The sequence below is a fragment of the Trichosurus vulpecula genome, chromosome 5 (assembly GCF_011100635.1).
Source record: "Trichosurus vulpecula isolate mTriVul1 chromosome 5, mTriVul1.pri, whole genome shotgun sequence".
Lineage (NCBI taxonomy): Eukaryota > Metazoa > Chordata > Mammalia > Diprotodontia > Phalangeridae > Trichosurus > Trichosurus vulpecula.
The window spans coordinates 126,950,262-126,967,393 of record NC_050577.1 but is presented as its reverse complement, the minus strand read 5'-3'; the positions used below and the strand labels follow the sequence as shown (position 1 = coordinate 126,967,393).

At 35.2% G+C, this 17,132-nt stretch overlaps 1 protein-coding gene across 6 annotated transcripts in view; it reads right to left on the bottom strand.

The window, feature by feature from the left end:
* Window positions 1–17,132, bottom strand: part of CADPS2 (calcium dependent secretion activator 2) — a 730,659-nt gene that overhangs the window by 104,759 nt on the left and 608,768 nt on the right. For 4 of the 6 annotated variants that reach the window (XM_036759294.1, XM_036759296.1, XM_036759297.1 and 1 more), the window contains exons 17-18: window positions 10,202–10,305; window positions 4,368–4,524 (exon numbers count right to left, since the gene is read on the bottom strand). In XM_036759294.1, the coding sequence (XP_036615189.1) occupies window positions 4,368–4,524; window positions 10,202–10,305 (261 nt within the window). Of the gene's footprint in view, window positions 1–4,367; window positions 4,525–7,928; window positions 7,938–10,201; window positions 10,306–17,132 lie in introns of all 6 variants that reach the window. The other 2 variants (XM_036759293.1, XM_036759295.1) reach the window with 1 other exon arrangement.

The following is a 17,132-nucleotide window of genomic DNA, read 5'->3' as shown; positions in this document are numbered from 1 at the left end:
TTTGGACTTTAGAAAAGATACTTCCAATTAAATCAATATAATGGAAATTTCCATACCTTGGCACTGACTTATAGGTGGTTACCTTTATGGGCTACATGTATAAAAAGCCTAGAATTTTTCTGAATGTCTTCCATAGAATACAGGACTTTTTTGTTATCTAAAACATTGGCTTTTGGAATGGAATTGAATTTATAAAATCATGTGGCTGATTAAGAAATTAAATAGCATGACTTTTCATAATGACCAACAACATAGTTCATTATAATAACATGTAATGTTTACATATTGATAACAGCATGTGACAATTATTGTTGACATCAACAATAATTTTATATAATATACATATATGACTGAAAATCTATAAATATGCATTTATTGGTCATAACTTTGGTCGCAATTTGTAAACTTGAGATAAAGGTCTGCATTCCATTTTCAATTCCCTAAACTATACCCAACTCTTGGTAGTAAAAGGAAATTATGACACAGGGGAACTTTTCCATTTACTTGAATGCACTAAAGAGTTGCTTTTCTCAGAAATAATTGATGTTTTTAAAATATGGTAATCATTTTAAAAATCACAGCCAAAATCCAGACACATCAAAAATTGGGGGAATTAAAAATCCAGACTAGGAATACATGGTTTACTTTTGCTTTCGTAGTTTCACTAAAAGTGGATTAAAATAAATCTGAAATTCCTCATCCTATGCATTTTGCAGTTAATATCAGAGGAATGTGATATGTTATGACAGGTATACGAAGAAAAATTAGAAAAGTAGCATGATATTTAAAGTTAATTTCACTGGAAACCCCTTTTTTAATGCTTTTGCCATTTCAATGTTCTTTTTGTTTCACACCTTCCAGTTATAATTATACTGCAACACTTGCTACCAAAAAGAAACACAAACTAATTCCCTGAAGTTATAGTGAATGTTTCCCCAAATAATTTGAAAAAAAGAATACAATGTCATTATCTCTTACAAAAAAGCCTAATGCCAAAAGTCAATGAATGACAAAACATTACATATTTATCATATCCTTCAATATTCAAATGATCTGTGATTTTGTGGACTGTGTGCTCCCTTCATGTAGGCAGATGGCAATCTCTTTCAATTAGTAGTTAATTTTTAAGAGTTGCTATGGTCAAGAAATTCATCAATCTGGGGGTGAGACATATTTTCTGTATTTTACAAAAAAAAAAAACAAACAAACCAAAAACCTTACATCTTAACATGTTAGGCAAGCAAAATGAATAATTCATCTCTTCTAAAATGTTTGACCATTATGAATAATAAAGCAAGAACCAAAAAGTTGCCCAAAGATGAACCTAACTATAGCCAACTTTAGAAATCATCTCTAATAATTAGGGAGGGGAGTATTAAGCATAATGTTTTTTATTTTGGAAAAGGATGTTTTTTTTGTTAAACACATTTACCTTCTTAATCGTACTTTTCTTAAGTTAAACTGTTAGTATTCAATGAGCACATATTGGCCAAAAGAAGGCCTTTCTTGGTTCCTTGCTCTTAATAGCTTTCCCTTTCCCCTCACCCCCTTTAAGGGCCTTCCACTGAAGCTGTATCTAATTTATTTGCAATAAGTTAAATATGTATTGTCTCTCTTGTTAGAATGTAAGGACCTTGAGGGTAGGGATTGTCTTTTTGCCTTCATTTGTATGGAGTCTATTAAGCATGAATCCATGCTTGTTGCTTTGACTTGATGACTTATTGGCTGCTGGTAGGTGAGTAGGATAGTTGAGAAAGTTATTAGATGGTAGGGAAAGTCAAAACAGGAATTCAAACATATGGGCAATTGAAAGGGACCCACGCAACTATTTGGAAAATAATTTTGTCACAGTATCAACAATGTAGATTATGATATTATATACTGGCTTTAACACCACTTCTAGGTCTATATCCCAAAGAGATCATAAAAATGGGAAAGGTATCCATATGTACAAAGATATGTACAGCAGCTCTTTTTGTGGTGGCCAAGAATTGGAAATTGAGGGCATGCCCATGAACTAGGGAATGGCTGAACAAGTTGTGGTATATGAATGTAATGGAATACTATTGTTCTATAAGAAATGATGAGCAGGTGGACTTCAGAAAAACCTGGAAAGATTTACATGAACTTACATGCTGAGTGAAGTGAGCAGAACCAGGAGAACATTGTAAATAGTAACAGCAACACTGTGCGATGACTAACTTTGATATTCTCAGCTCTGCTCAGCAATGCAAGGATCTAAGACAATTCCAAAAGATTCATGATGGAAAATGTCATCCACATCCAGAGAAAGAAATATGGAGTCTGAATGCAGATTGAAGCATACTATTTGCGCTCTCTCTCTCTCTCTCTCTCTCTTGTTTCTTCTTTCTCGTGGTTTCTTGCATTGGTTCCAATTCTTCTTTACAACATGACTAATGTGAAAATGTCTCATATGAATATTTATATATAGCCTATATCAGATTGCACACTGTCTTGCGGAGGGGGGAAGGGAAGCAAGGGGAGAAAATGTAGAACTCAAAATTTTATTGAAATCAATGTTGAAAACTAAAAATAAATAAGTCAATATACAAACAAACAAATAAACAAAATAATATGCTGGTTTTATAATAAGACCTTTCTGAAATGACACAAAGCTGGGAGGGTCAGCTTATTCAGTGAATAAGATAAGCAGTATTTTAAATGATCTCCCCAGGCTAAAATAATGACCCAAAATAAACAAGATAAAATCACACAAGGATATGTATAAAGTTCAAAAATTTAAAAATCCAAGATGAGGCAGACCTACTTTTCTAGCAGTTTCCATAAAAAGGAGTCAGGGCTGTTAAATGAATAATCACAAGCTCAATAAATACTAACAGTAAAGACGAACAAACAAACAAACACAATCCTATGTTGCATTAATAGGAGGGCAGAAGATAAACAATAATTTTGTTGTACTCTCTTAGTTAGACTATACCTAGGGTGTTATGTTCAGCTCTTGGAACATTAAATTAAAAAGATCAAAGCTAAATTCCCACTTGGCCTAAGAAAGTAGTATGCTAGAATGATGGTGTCAGAAAACCTGAGTCCGGATTCCATCTCTGATACTGAGTAATTTTGTGTAACCTTTTTTATTTTCCTCAACAAACAAATGAGGAGAATGGATTAGATGGCCTCTGTGGTCCTTTTCAACTTTCAAGCTATGATTTTATTCTCCTAAGAGGATGAGAAGGAATCTGGAAACCACCTCCCCTGAGTATTACTTGTAGGAATGAGAGATGCTAATTTATCTAGGGTGTGATCAGGGACTTCAAGCATTCGAAGGATTGCCATGTGAGAGAAGGACTAATTTCTTTTGTGCTTCTCAACAGGACTGAACTAGGCTTAACAGGGCGGATCTTATAGAACTGCAGGTTTCAGTCTGATATGCAGAAGGACATCCTACTAAGAACAGTCAGAGGTGAAATGGGTTGCCTTAGAAAGCAATCACCTCCTTGGCACTGGAAGTGTTCATATATAAGCAGGTCTTTTTGCGGTGGCCAAGAATTGGAAAGATGCTGAAAGCCTACCTGTTAGCTATGCTATTATCAGGATTCCTACATTGGACAAGAAGTTAAAAGGAGTAACCTCCAAGTTCCTTTTCAACTCTGAGACTCTATGAAATTAGAAACCTTGATAATATAATGGTTTAATACCGAAATAAAATATTTTACTGGTACAGTTTCAGAGGTAGCCTGGAAATGAAAGATTTCTAGAAAAAAAAAGTAAATTTCTAAATTTTCCTTTGTAGACACAAATATCTGCTAGTTCCTTGGATAAGTGGATTTACAGTTTTCCTGAAGAAGAGTGCTAAAAGCAAAGTGAGGACTGTTCCCAGGGATGTGTTAGAGCTACCCCTGTTAGATATGATTGTTAAATTTTCAGTGTGAGCATTTACTTGTGAAATCAGTGAATTCTATAAATCAGAGTCTAATTTATTGTTTTATTGATTGTCTAGACCTAAGAGAGTGATGGAGAAAATGTTAAGAATTTAGATTAAACTTCAAAGTGATTTTCAGAGAAGTGGTATTTTACTAGCATTTACTAGCATACTGCCATGTTAAAAGCTGACAAGGAGTACCATAGAGACGCATGAGGGGAAGAAATGGGTGATGTAATCAAGATAACATGGTGACCAGTGTAAGACGCTAAGGAGGGTTAGCTCTGACCTAGGAGCTCCTGGTTGTATGATGAGAATGGAAGGCATATAACATATTAGTCCTGCGTGAGTCATACTACAGCTCTCTAAACACATGTATTTATATACATCAATATCTCCCTGGCCCTTAATCATACCCATACCCATACCCTCACCCACACCCACATTAATGGATCCAAACTCTTACTGTCATTTCTTAGGAAGTTATTTAGCAGTTGGAAAAGTGGAAAACTATCCCAAGAATCTTGTGGCTGAGCCTCTAGTGCTGAATCCATGTCCACAGTAAATAATGACCAAAATTTCTCTGCATGTTCAGCCAATAGATCTGGCCACCAAGCAAATGCCTAGCAAAGTATAAAGAAAGAAGATTTGTTAGAAACATAAAAATATGCCAGTGCCTACATTTAATAATATTGTGAAAGTTCTGAAATAAAATGAAAACTTTTTTCAAGAAAAAAAATGAAATTTCACATGAATAATAAAAGAAAAAGAAAACCAGAAACAAAGGGCTATTACAGAATGAAAGATAAGCATTATCCCAGAAATCTAAAAATTAATATTTAATTTAAAAAACAGTTCCCTTGGCTGGATCTTTAAAATTTTTTTCCAAAACATGATTGTCTTTGTTATATTTTCAATAGAAGAAAAACTAGGAGAACATTTTCCCTCATTCACACCTTTAAGAAAATGTCAGTTTCATAATAGTTTGACACAATGAAAAAGAACATACCTCAATTTGGAAATACCAGCTATTTTAATTATTGTTGTAATTAATTTTCTTTTAGAGCAAGCCATTTTAAAGTTAGGGAGTTTCACATTTACTTTTAGTACTATAGTACGAACCTAAGGCTTACACCTTATTGAACTTCTACTTTTAATAAAATGAACTGCTCAATATTGACTTCTAAGATTTTGCTATAAAATAGTTAATTCATAATAACTATAGGCCCCGATGAATCGGTGATTAAAAGGAACTGGGATCAGTATATGTATGGAGTGAAAATTTTCAGTGTAAGCTAACTTTGAACATTCTTGCTAGATACTATGTTTCTTATAATGCATATGGAGTACAAACAGGAAATTTGAGGAATGCAGTAGCAAGCAAAATTTTCATCCTACATTTTTGCTCTCTTTTAGATGTATACCAATGGTAAATAAGAAAGGACTCAGAATCCTTACAGTGAGTGACAAGAGATAGATGTGTCTGGGACACAGTATTTGCTTAACAAATGCTTATTGGTTGATCAAGTAATATCCTATTACCTCAAATAAATTTTTTCTAAAGTAATACATCAGTTGTAACATAGTCACCAACACTAAAATAAATTAAAATTAAGAAAATAACAATTATGATGTTCTAGGTCACTTAGATAACAGCAATTCCTTGTATACTTTTTAAGGTTAATGCTCATAGTATTCTCCAAGGAGAGTGAGACTAGAAGGAATATGAGTTTCTGACAGCTTCTGATTGGCCAGATTCTGAGCTTTTCCTCCAAAATTTAGTCAAGTATTAGGAAAAACCTACAAAAAATCCTATTGTGAAGCTTTGTCAGACAGGGAGAGAATCTATTTTTGCCAAAGCTATGCCAGTGGGAGGTAAGTTCTGATGAACTCTGCCAAGCCGGAAAGGCCAGGAAACCAAATTGTCTTGGAAGGCCAGTGTACAAAGAAGCTTGTGATCACTAGTTAGGACACTAAACGATTAAGATTTTTTTAACTGTAGTGATCCATAAAACATAAAAACAATACAAAATAGCCTTCAATCTGTTAACTGCATGGCAGCAACCTCTCCCTTGTTCCACAGTAATGGTGGTAGAAAGGAAAAAATGAAATGGAGGAAGGAAGGGAGGGAGGAAGGAAGAAACATGTCACTGAATTCTTGTCCTCTGTAAACATAAGGCCTAGCACCACGCCAGCTAGGGCCTCAAACACCATATTAAGCATCCAAATGACCAGGGTCTCAAAGAAAGTCAGGGAATTGAGTTGATGTTACAGGTGTGGGATATTTTCTGGATACCTCTACTCTCTACCATCTTTGGAAGAGGCTATCCTTTGAGCAAACTATCATTCAGGTAGTTATTGATTCAGAATATTGGCCCCAACTAGGCAGTATCTAGAGAGCAACCTCAAACCAACACCATCATAGGATCTTGGAGGGTATGTCACCAACCAGTTGGCACTCTTCTGATCCTATGGTGGTTCAGAGCTGCTTTCTGCTAAGGCAGCATCTCCTTTTCCTGCTCCTTCTTACCAAACTTTGGTCATCATTGATGCAGAACCATACCCTTCTCCAGTCCCTTTCCTTCTGGGGTCTCTTGTATGTATTTCTCTTTTTACCTGTTTTTAATTCATCAATAGAATGTAAGGCGCTTGAGGATGGGAGCAGCAGACCTAAAGTCAGGAAGACTCACCTTCCTGAGTTCAAATCTGACTTTAGACACTTACTAGCTGTATGACCCTGGGCAAGTCACTTAAACGTGTTTGCCTCAGTTTCCTCACCTGTAAATGAGCTGGAGAAGGAAATGGCAAACCACTCTAGTATCTTTGTCAAGAAAAATCCCAAATGGGATCATGAAGAGTCAGACATGACTGAAACGACTAAACAACAAAATCCCTAGTGGAGGGTCTTGCACATAGTCGGTGCTTAATAATTGCTTGTTGAAGTGAATTAGTTGGTAAAATGGAGAGTGCACTGGATCATGAGTAGGCTCCTGTATTTTAGTCCTGACTCTGCCACTATTTAGCTGTGGGTCCTTGAACAAGTCAGTTTACCAAGGCTTGCTTTCCTCATCTATTAGATAATGCCTACAACCCCTAAGTTCTACATAGTCAGACTATGGGGCTGAAAGAGTTTACTAGAGAGTATAATTGGAGCATGAGCATCTAATTCTTCAGGAACTCTGTCAATTATGACACCTTGTAGTTAGACAGACTTATTAGTTCAACCAAAAATTCTTGTCAATAGATATCTAAGAGTCTGTTATTGTGAGTGGATATTTAGTCTTGAGGCTCACCAGAAAAGATTATACAACCTTCCTAAGAAGAAGAAAGAGGAATTCTAAAGGAGCTCTGAAAGAGGAGGTCAAGAGGCCTTCAGAGTGAGGGAGAAAAGTCTTATAAGGAAAGTTACTGTCAAAGATCTGAAGGAGATGAAACCTGCTTGTCTGAAAATTTGCCGAAGGATAGAAACAACCTTTTAGCCCTGAAAAGTAAACTGCCACTGTGAACAGAAGTAGAATGGAAATAAAGGGGCCTGACACATGAGCCACTTGAAGGTCTCTTGGAGGCAGATAGATTAACCTCTACCAAGGGAGTTGATCTGGGTACTCTTTCAAGGAGTCAAAAACTCTGGTTTGAACATACAGCAAAATAAATATTAGACCAAAGAGCTAGAACACTGATTCACTTTGGCAATGACATAGCAAACCAGAAAATTCACTCCCAATAAATGTTCAGAGAAAGTTAGATTTGTCAGTGAATGAAAAAATTCCCAAGATTCACTGAGATGGGTAACAGGAAAATTGGTGATATGCAATTAATCAGTGGTAACACACACCCATACAGCACTACAACACCTAGCTTAATTAGAGAATGACTCATTCTCTTGAATTCAAGGAGGAGGATAAAAATATCTTTGAAAATTAGAAACAATCCGAATTGGTTTTTTTCCAATTTATATCATCAAATAGAGATCCATACTAGAAAAATGGGTAAAACAATGTTATTTTGTGTGAGATGGGGCACATACCTCTCTTCCCTGAGGGAGTCCAAGTATTTGAAAGCATTGCAGAATGGGAAAACATTACAATATTAAAAAATATAACAAGAGTTCATTGTCATAATTTTATCATGAAGCCTATGTTTTCTGTCTCCATTTGCTGTACAGTGATTATCATGTGTAAAGGTGTCCTGTATTCAATAAACTTAAATTTTTTTGGAGGTTGGAAAATAATATCAGCTTTTCATTTTGTTGGTACCCATTATATTTTAATATGTACATTAGTTTTCCTGCAAATTTTAATTGTAATTGCAATGAGTATGTAACATTTAATAATTACCTTTAAATGGTAGGAAATGAGGATCATAATACAGTAATGAGTTTGAACCTTGCATAATTACCATTTTCCTTACTGGCACTAGTAAAGAAAATGCCATATTTGTAAAACCTTCAGAACTATTCGGATAATAAAGAATCTATCTCTTTTATAGAAAAGTACACTATATTTTGGTATCCAATCAGATTTAATTTTTTTTTAATTTGTAAAAGCCTAATACTTAGATGATAATGCTCTGCAACAAAAGACAAAGAGAAAACACATCTATTTTATCAAATAATCATTTGCAGCGTAACACAGCAGTGATACTAGTGTAGAATAGAACCTCCTGGGAATTCATCTCAAATTATTGAAGCAGCTGTTTCTTCAGTTTAAAATAAAATATCCATAACAAGTTCACACATGACAGATGCAAGGGAAAAACTAGATTCCACAGTGTTAGTGAAAAGCAGATGTTTTGAATGATCATATTTATAACCAGATACAATAAATCTTCATTTAACCATGGTATGGTTTCATGGATATCTTTATTCAAGGAGTTGTTTAAAATGTACTTCCTGTAGTTTCTTATATCTTTTGAGAGCAAGGTTTCATTAAATGTAAATACTCTATAAATTACATATATATATACACATATATACATATATATGTGTGTGTGTATATATATATACATACATATATATATGTATATGTATCTGTTTTTGTATATCCCTGCTCACTTCTTGTGGTTCTTCAATAACCAAATTGATTCTATAGTTCCAATTTTGTTATGTCTTATGTAAAAAGAGCTTCTTCTTCACTCCTTCAGGAAAAAAGAAAAAAAAAGGAAAGGAAAAAAGGAAGAAATCTTTTTCATTATTGTGAATAAAACCCCTAATCTTATGTGGAGTCATTTTTAGGGTTTAAAATAGGAGAATCAATATCACTTTTAGCATGTTCAGATAATCCTAATTTGAAATTAGGATCTGAAAATCATTGCTTTTTATCAATTAAAGCATAGTGAAAACTGATATATACACATACAAAAATACATATATACATACATACACACAGGCTTTAAGGTTATCAAAGCACTTTATCTACATTAATTGAATTTGAATATTTGAGAAACTTGAGTAAAAGAGGTAGAAATTTTAAATTAATCCACTACTTGGAAGTTTCTAGTGCACTTTTGATTAGATACTACACAAGCAACCCTTAAAGCATTATAGATATGCCAAGTATTGTGAACTATCTCCCAAGCCAGAATTGCTCTCTTTCTTCTCTGTACTGTCATAACACTTTGTACATCTCAACTGACTTGTACATTATATCTTTTATTTATAGATCTCTGTTTACAAGACTTGCTTTTCCTACTTGACCCCAAGCTCCAAGAGGTGTATGAGATGCAGTGGACTATAGTGGTTATGGTGATGGGCATGAAGTCAAGAAGGCTTGGATTTGTGAATCCCACCTCCAGCACTTACTAGCTAGGTGACTTGGGGCAAGTCTATTTACCTGAGCCTCAGTTTCTTCATTTGTCAAATAAGGAGGTTATCCTAGATGACCTTTAAGGTCCCTCCTACCTCTAAATTTATGATCCCTGGTCTGATTCTTCATTCTGTCTCCTCAAAGCAACCTGTTCATTCCCCTGTACATGGCAGATACTCGATATCTGTACATGTTTTCTTGAACCGAACTGCTTTAAAACTACACGTGCTTTTCGTGACATTTCATCACCTTCTGGTACTATCACTAGTCTCTCTCTTTTTATGCCTTTCAGTTTCTATTTCTGAACCAAGGATTCCATCAAGGGAATGCAAGTATAATTTGATTTGTGTTCATTTTACATAAACTTCCTTCCCTGAAGGTGAGTGGCCTGATATGCATCCACGATCATGGCTAACCTGCTCTTTAGTGTTGCTCTCATTAAAGGGAAGAGAAGTGCCTGGGGCATTATTCTACATTAAAAAACCTTTTTTCTCACCTCTGAATGATGCTCTTCATTCTGCTGTAATACCTCTATGCAGAGCTCTGCTAGATGAAGGACCTCCTCCAGCTTTCTAGCAGGAGCAGCTTGGTTCATGATCTCTACAGCAAAAAAGAGAATGACAATGATATTACCTTGAAAAGTCTCAACCAAGACAAACACATATTCTAACAGTGCTGAAATAGAGTACGGATGGATGGTAGTTGGGTTTGTTTTTGGAAGGAATAAGTGATTCAAGACAACAGATACTCTACAACACAAATGAATACACAATAGTAACAACAGCAAAACCCAGTTCACCAGATTACAGAAAATATTTCACCCTCAAAGCAATCACGGGCAATTGGGAGTGCTTTTCTGTTTAATATAGAGGAGCTAACAGGTGCATCAGTACATCAGATGCTCAACTTCTGTAACAAACAAGTTATAATTTTCTTCAAGGTCAGGAATACAAAGAGAGAAGCTACTGTGGATTTCTCTCTCTTTCCCCCTTTCATTGTATCATCAATACAATGCCATCCTTACAGATGAGTCATCCCTACAATTTGCAAAATCTGGTTTGTGGTGGTGGTTGTTGTTGCCATTGAAATTCCATGCCTGAAATGTCTATAGTTTAGGTGATCACAAAATTGAAAAAAAATTAAAAGTACAAAGTCACCTAAAACCACTCTGACAGCATGCAATTAACTGATTTCCTTCCCAGCTCTCCCTCCTAAATAACCCACAATTCTTTGAAGCTGAAGGTTCTTTCATTATTGTAGCAAAACTGGGTGCTCTAAAAAGACAGGTCATAATAGGATTATAAGGTAGTGATCCAAAACTCAGTACCAATGAAAGCAAATAGTTCATTGAAAAGACACAATTAATTTGGCAGGAATGAGAGATGGATGTTGCCAATATTGAAAATGTTTCTAAAGTTGATTTACAGAAGAGAACTTCAAGTAGGAAGTAAAGGGCATTCAAAATAAATAGTTCTTTGGCTGGATGGGCCTACTATAGCAAGGAAATTGTAGAAAGGGAAGTAAAGCTTTTAGGAAATAAAGATCTCTTCTCTGGGGAGCCTGGGGGCTCTTTTTTCCTGCTTGAAGTGCCTTCTACTTCATTTTCTCACCACCCCATCTCAACACCCCAAGGGATTTACTTGGTAGAAGAGTCTTCTCTACCTTATTTATTTCTCAGATTTCTTCCTCTCTGGGCCAAGTGAAGGGGTCAGTCACCAGAGCCACTCTGGTTCTGTGTCAGGAGGAAAAAATGTTCTATTTCTTTATTCAGGAGTGCCTGGTAAACCCAGCCACTTTCCTTTCTCACTCAAATTTATCTTCTTTCTCCTCTTTTCTTCCTTATTCAGCGGCAGATGGAGAAATGAGTATGTGTGTAGAGAGAGAAGTGCTATGTATACAGGCTTTGGGGAAAGAAACCTCATAAAAATGTACCTTTTTCACTACCTCCAGTCTGTCCTTCCAGTGTAGCCACATCTCCCAGCAAGATGTAAGCTTTTGCTGTCTAGCCTGTGGCAGGGGTAAAGGAATATGGAATCCCATATTTTCTGGAAAATGCTCAGAGTGTGAACCACTTTCACAAAGTCACAAATATCATCACTCTACTATTCCATTCACTATTAGGATACAAAAAATGAGGGCTCTAATTTAAGGAGTTCAGATTCATACATTCTTAAATATGCAAGGGACAACGTCCCCTCAAATGGAAAAAGTTTCTCCAGCAATGTCCCTGTAAATAGTTTTCTACCTCCTAATGACAGGAAATTCATTCTTTATTAAGGACTCTATTGTATTGTTGGACAGATCTAAGTAAAACAATCTAGTCAGACAGATATATGCACATCCAGGTAAAGTGAGTGCCAAACAAGTGGTGCCCAATTTTGATACTGATTGAACCACTTCTATGGACAAACATTAATGTCCTTGAAAATATATTTTATGCCAGGGGTCAGCTAATTACTACTCAAGCACCAAATCTGGTACACCACCTGTTTTTGTACAGTCTTCAAGCTAAGAATGTTTTTTACATTTTTGAATATAATAAAAATTTATTTTAAAATGTAATAAAAACATTCTTAACTTGTGGACTGTACAAAAACAGAAGATGGGCTGGATTTGACCCAATGACCTACATTATAAGGCAGTAATGTGCTGACTCTTGTTTTACACAACTACTTGTAAACAAGTTGTAGTTAATATCCTACTAATGCCAAATTTATGCCCATCAAATTATAGGTAGTTGCCTACTCATGTACAACATTCATTTTTCCAATGCCCTTCCAATTACCTATAATTTTAAATTTATCTGAAACACGCACACACACACACACACACACACACACACACACACACACAATTTTAAGGCAAACAGCATTACTACTGGGATAGTATTTAAGGATTTTATAGCAATGAGCAGTCTGGGATGTTTCAAAGCAAGACATGATTTCCCAAATGCTCTCCAGTCTGATCTAATCTTACTCATTTCTGGGCCTTACTCATCATTTATATGTAGTATCTATTGAAAAGATATGTAGTAATGAATTAATTTGACATGCCACTTGCCCAGCTAGTCTGAACAATATTACTTCTCACCTACTTCAGATCATTTGTCAAGTTTCTTTTATAATGCAGTGGTTTTCAATCCAGAGACTAATATTCTTGGGCATAATACAATTATTACATTGATTGCTATGAAAAAGTATATTTATACAACCTCAAAAACCCCAGAGAAGCCTCCACTTTTTATTCAAGGTACTTCCCATGACACCAGTAAACATGTCTGGTGAACATATGTATGTATGTGTATATATATATATATATATATATATATATATATATATATATACACATACACACACATATATATATACACACATATATATATACATATATATATATTTCTGTTTTACTTCTCACTTGATGTCAATATTCAGCAGATCATTGAATGAAGTTATCTCCACAGTCATGTATATTATAGTTTTATAACCTTAGTGTATACAGACACTTTTCAGGGCTACATTTTGTTTTTCCTACTGAGTCAAATACCATTTTAAAATCACTGAACCATAAACACAGTGGGATCTGTATTTTCTACATCCCTTAGTGAACTGTCTGATGCCAAAGGTGTGGTTTGATGTAGAAATCGTCTACAAAGCTTGTCTTTCCTGCTCTCACATTTTCATCAAAAATGCCTTTGAAGCTTACACAGACATTTGACATAAAGATCTTATAGAGATGATTGTATGATTGCATGCAGGTGTATGATTTGGTAGTTACCTTTTTTTTTTCGAAAGTTGGGTGGGGGTAAACACAGCATTCTTTTGGAATCTTCCCTTCTTTGAGCTATCTTGAGGATAGATCACAAGTGTCTTTGAAATTGTATTGTATACAATATGGATTTATTATATTTTTATTCAGTCAGGTCCAGTAACTCTCCTGCCAGTGACTGACAAGGGGGATAGGTCACTATGAAAATGCCTCTTACTATGTTTCAGAGTCATATATCCTGATTTAATCTACAAATTTAATCTACAAATGCCATGATATAACTTGACTTAGCTCCAGGGTCTTTCCAGCCCTCTTTTCTCAACTGCTTTTCACTTCTTTATGAGGCAAAGTTATGAATCCTTTTGTTTTCCTCTTCTATATGGTTATGCAGATGAACTTGTACTCTAAACTGGTACTGTCTTACTTCACTGTCCTTCTGGGTTTGATGACTATTGGCATTTTCTGGGCTACTTGGGCTTCCTTGTGGCAGTTGATCTGTACCAGCTAAACCACCAGGAAATTTGAATTCATGCCTTTACTTTTGTCCAGTTCCATCTTCCTGGAGTTGCTATCACCTAAAAAGGTTGGGTGGGAGCTGCTGTAAATGAAAGGTTATCTTTTTGTCTTTTTCCTTTTCTTTTTCCTAATTTGGAATTTACTTTGACTCTAACAATTTAGTGACATGACTATACACAGACAGTTGATTCTGAAATGATTACACTCTGTAAAGTGTTATTGCCTAACATTTATTTTTTTATGATGTTTTGCACTTGATGTGTACAGGACCTATCAGCTTTTTTCCCCCCTTTTCATAGCAGACAAGAATAAGCCTTCTAAATAATCTAGAAGCCTTTTGCCTATTTAATATCGTGATCTCAACTAACATTTTCCAATATAATTTTTACCATCTATTCCTATATCTACCTTCACATTCATGTTACCCAGTGACGAGATAGATGTTAACTTCATTTGGATGATCTCTGTGAGGCTCTTTATTGAATTCTTCCACTTCACCCTCATCAATGGATGTTGTTATATAAGCCATCATTATCATGATAGTGGTCTGTTTATTTATGTTCTCTGTGAACACTGCAAGGCAAGAGGATCAAATATTCGATGAAATGATGGCCTTGTTGTGTACACAGAGATGAGAAGGAAATTTGTCACTCCTCTCTTTGTCTCTCCAAGAAGAACCTGGGAACTTTCCCTCCATTTAGCTTCACGCTCTTCATGTCTTCTAGTCTATCCATAGCAGCAATGTTATTATGGATGTGTTCCTGTTCCTACAGTTGTATATCAGCTCAATGGCCACACATCAATTACCTATTGAGAGCACCAATACTTAAATTAGTATTTGTAGAAGGTCTGGGAATTTCTCACTACTCTTTGCCTTTTCTGTCATTTTTGCTACAGAAAGAGGTAGCTCGGGACTTTGGGCCATTTTATACTCCCTCTACTCTCCATTTTATTGAATGTAATGTTATTTTCCAAAAAAAGATCCCAAAATGGACACCAAGTTATCAACTCTTCAACCTTCAGGTGATGAAGTTTTATTTAGTGCAGTTGGTCTTACACAGTGGACAACCAACCTACGCCCAAGACTGTACTTAAAGCCTTTCCACTTTGACAAGAGCTGGCAGATCTTATACTCCATTGACAAAATCTTTAAGAACCTCAAAGGTCTTTTGTAGAACTTTTGTAGGAATGGTACAAAGAGTAAATTTTATAGAGTTTTTAAGGATAGACTGAACACTATAGACTAGAATAGTCATGGTAATAATAAAGAAAGGAAGACCTGAGTGGGAACTTGAAGGACCAGATGGAAAAGAGTTCAGAGGCGATCTACTCAAACCACTTCATTTTACATATAAGAAGCAAACTGAGGCCAAGGTTGCTTAAATGACTGGCCTAGGATTATACACATAGAAAGGGAAAAGGGCATTCAAAGTAGGGGTGGTGGTGGTGGTGGTGTTACTGTTAATATCAGCCATGCTGATGGCAGTAGGCTTGTTGGAGTCTGATTGGGGAATTGTGAAAGATAAAGCTTGAATGAGTGGGAAAGTATATAACGGTTACATTTCATAAGACACTAAACATTGGGATAAGAAGTAAGGACTTTGTTCTATAGCCATGTTAAAGGTTTTTAAGCAGAAGTGTGTCCTGAAAGTGATTTTAGTAAGACTAAACAGTGGGCATTTAGTGGGAAAGAAATGGGACAGGAAAGATCTATATGGAGGTTGCAAAGATCAGGTTGTAAGAGCAGAAGGGCCTAAATTAGGGTTACATAAGTAAAAACAGAAAGGAAGGGGGAGAAATAAAAGGCATCATTGAAGGAAGAATTCACAGAACTTGGTGATAGAAAGGATATAGGGAACTAGGGAGAGGGAGAAGTTAAAGGTGATTTTAGGAACCTGGTTGTCTTAGAAAGTGATAGTACTACTGATGGAAAGAAGGAATGGAGTCACAATGGGCCATGCAATAGATATTAAGACTGGTGATTTGTAAAAACATCATCTGAGCTTTCTAATTATAATTAGCTCCATACAGTGTCTGCATATAGAATGCATTAAATAAATGTCTATTGATTGCTCTGAAAAGGCAATTAACTTGCATTGGAATTGTTGAGTTAAGTCAAGTGAGAAAGATGGTTAACAAGAAGTTTTCAGAAACCACAGGTTATAAGTACAGTATTGTGAGGAACAACCACTAGCATTATGGTGGAACAAATTATATAAAATACTACGAAGAATCATAAAGCAACTTTACAGAAATAATGATTATTTGGAAATAATAGCAACTGGAGGATGAGAGATATTGCATGACCTTACCACGAAACAAAGAAGCCATATCAAAAATAGGAGGCATACTAGTTGACTATGGCATTAGCCCTAATTCAGAGAACACATAGAATATCTTGGGATTATGTCGTAGGTTATTTGGTTGATAAGGGCAGGAACTGTCTCACATTCGTATTTGTAATCTTAGCACCTACCAGCATAAAGCCTAGTCTGTAGTAAGCACTTAATAAATGCTGGTGGATTGAGAATGTACAATCACTTAAAATATACATTGCTGACTTAAGGAAAAAAAGCTCTTATCAAGGAAGATATTATCCACCCTCAGAGAAACAGAGGACAAACAAGTATAGCACGGTCTTACATAGATGCATATGATTGTATATGTCTATATAGGAGTATGATTATAGATATCTAAGTATATGAATGTGTATGTATGCATGTGTATATGTATATATAAATATATATTTGTGGCTATATGTCTATATATGTGTGTCTGTACAGAGCAAGTTTAATGCCTTTAAAGCCTTCTTGGGGAAGGGAGTGGAGGAACGGGGAAAAAGAATAAACAATAAATAAATAGTAAATAAATAAATAAAAGAATAAAGTAAAAGTAAAATAAATGTAAAAATAAAAAGAATAAAGTAAAAAGTGCACACAAAGATCAAAAGAAAATTTACAAGGAAACAAAGAAAAGATGGACAGCCCTGAACACAATGTGTAATATTTATTACACAGGCTTTCTCGAAACGGAAATTTATTGCTGCGTATTTTGAATTCTCTCTTATGTTCTATTGCTCATATGGCAAAGTTTTTTTTTTCTTATTTTGTATTTAAGTTTATAATATATTTCTTTTTCTTTTCTTA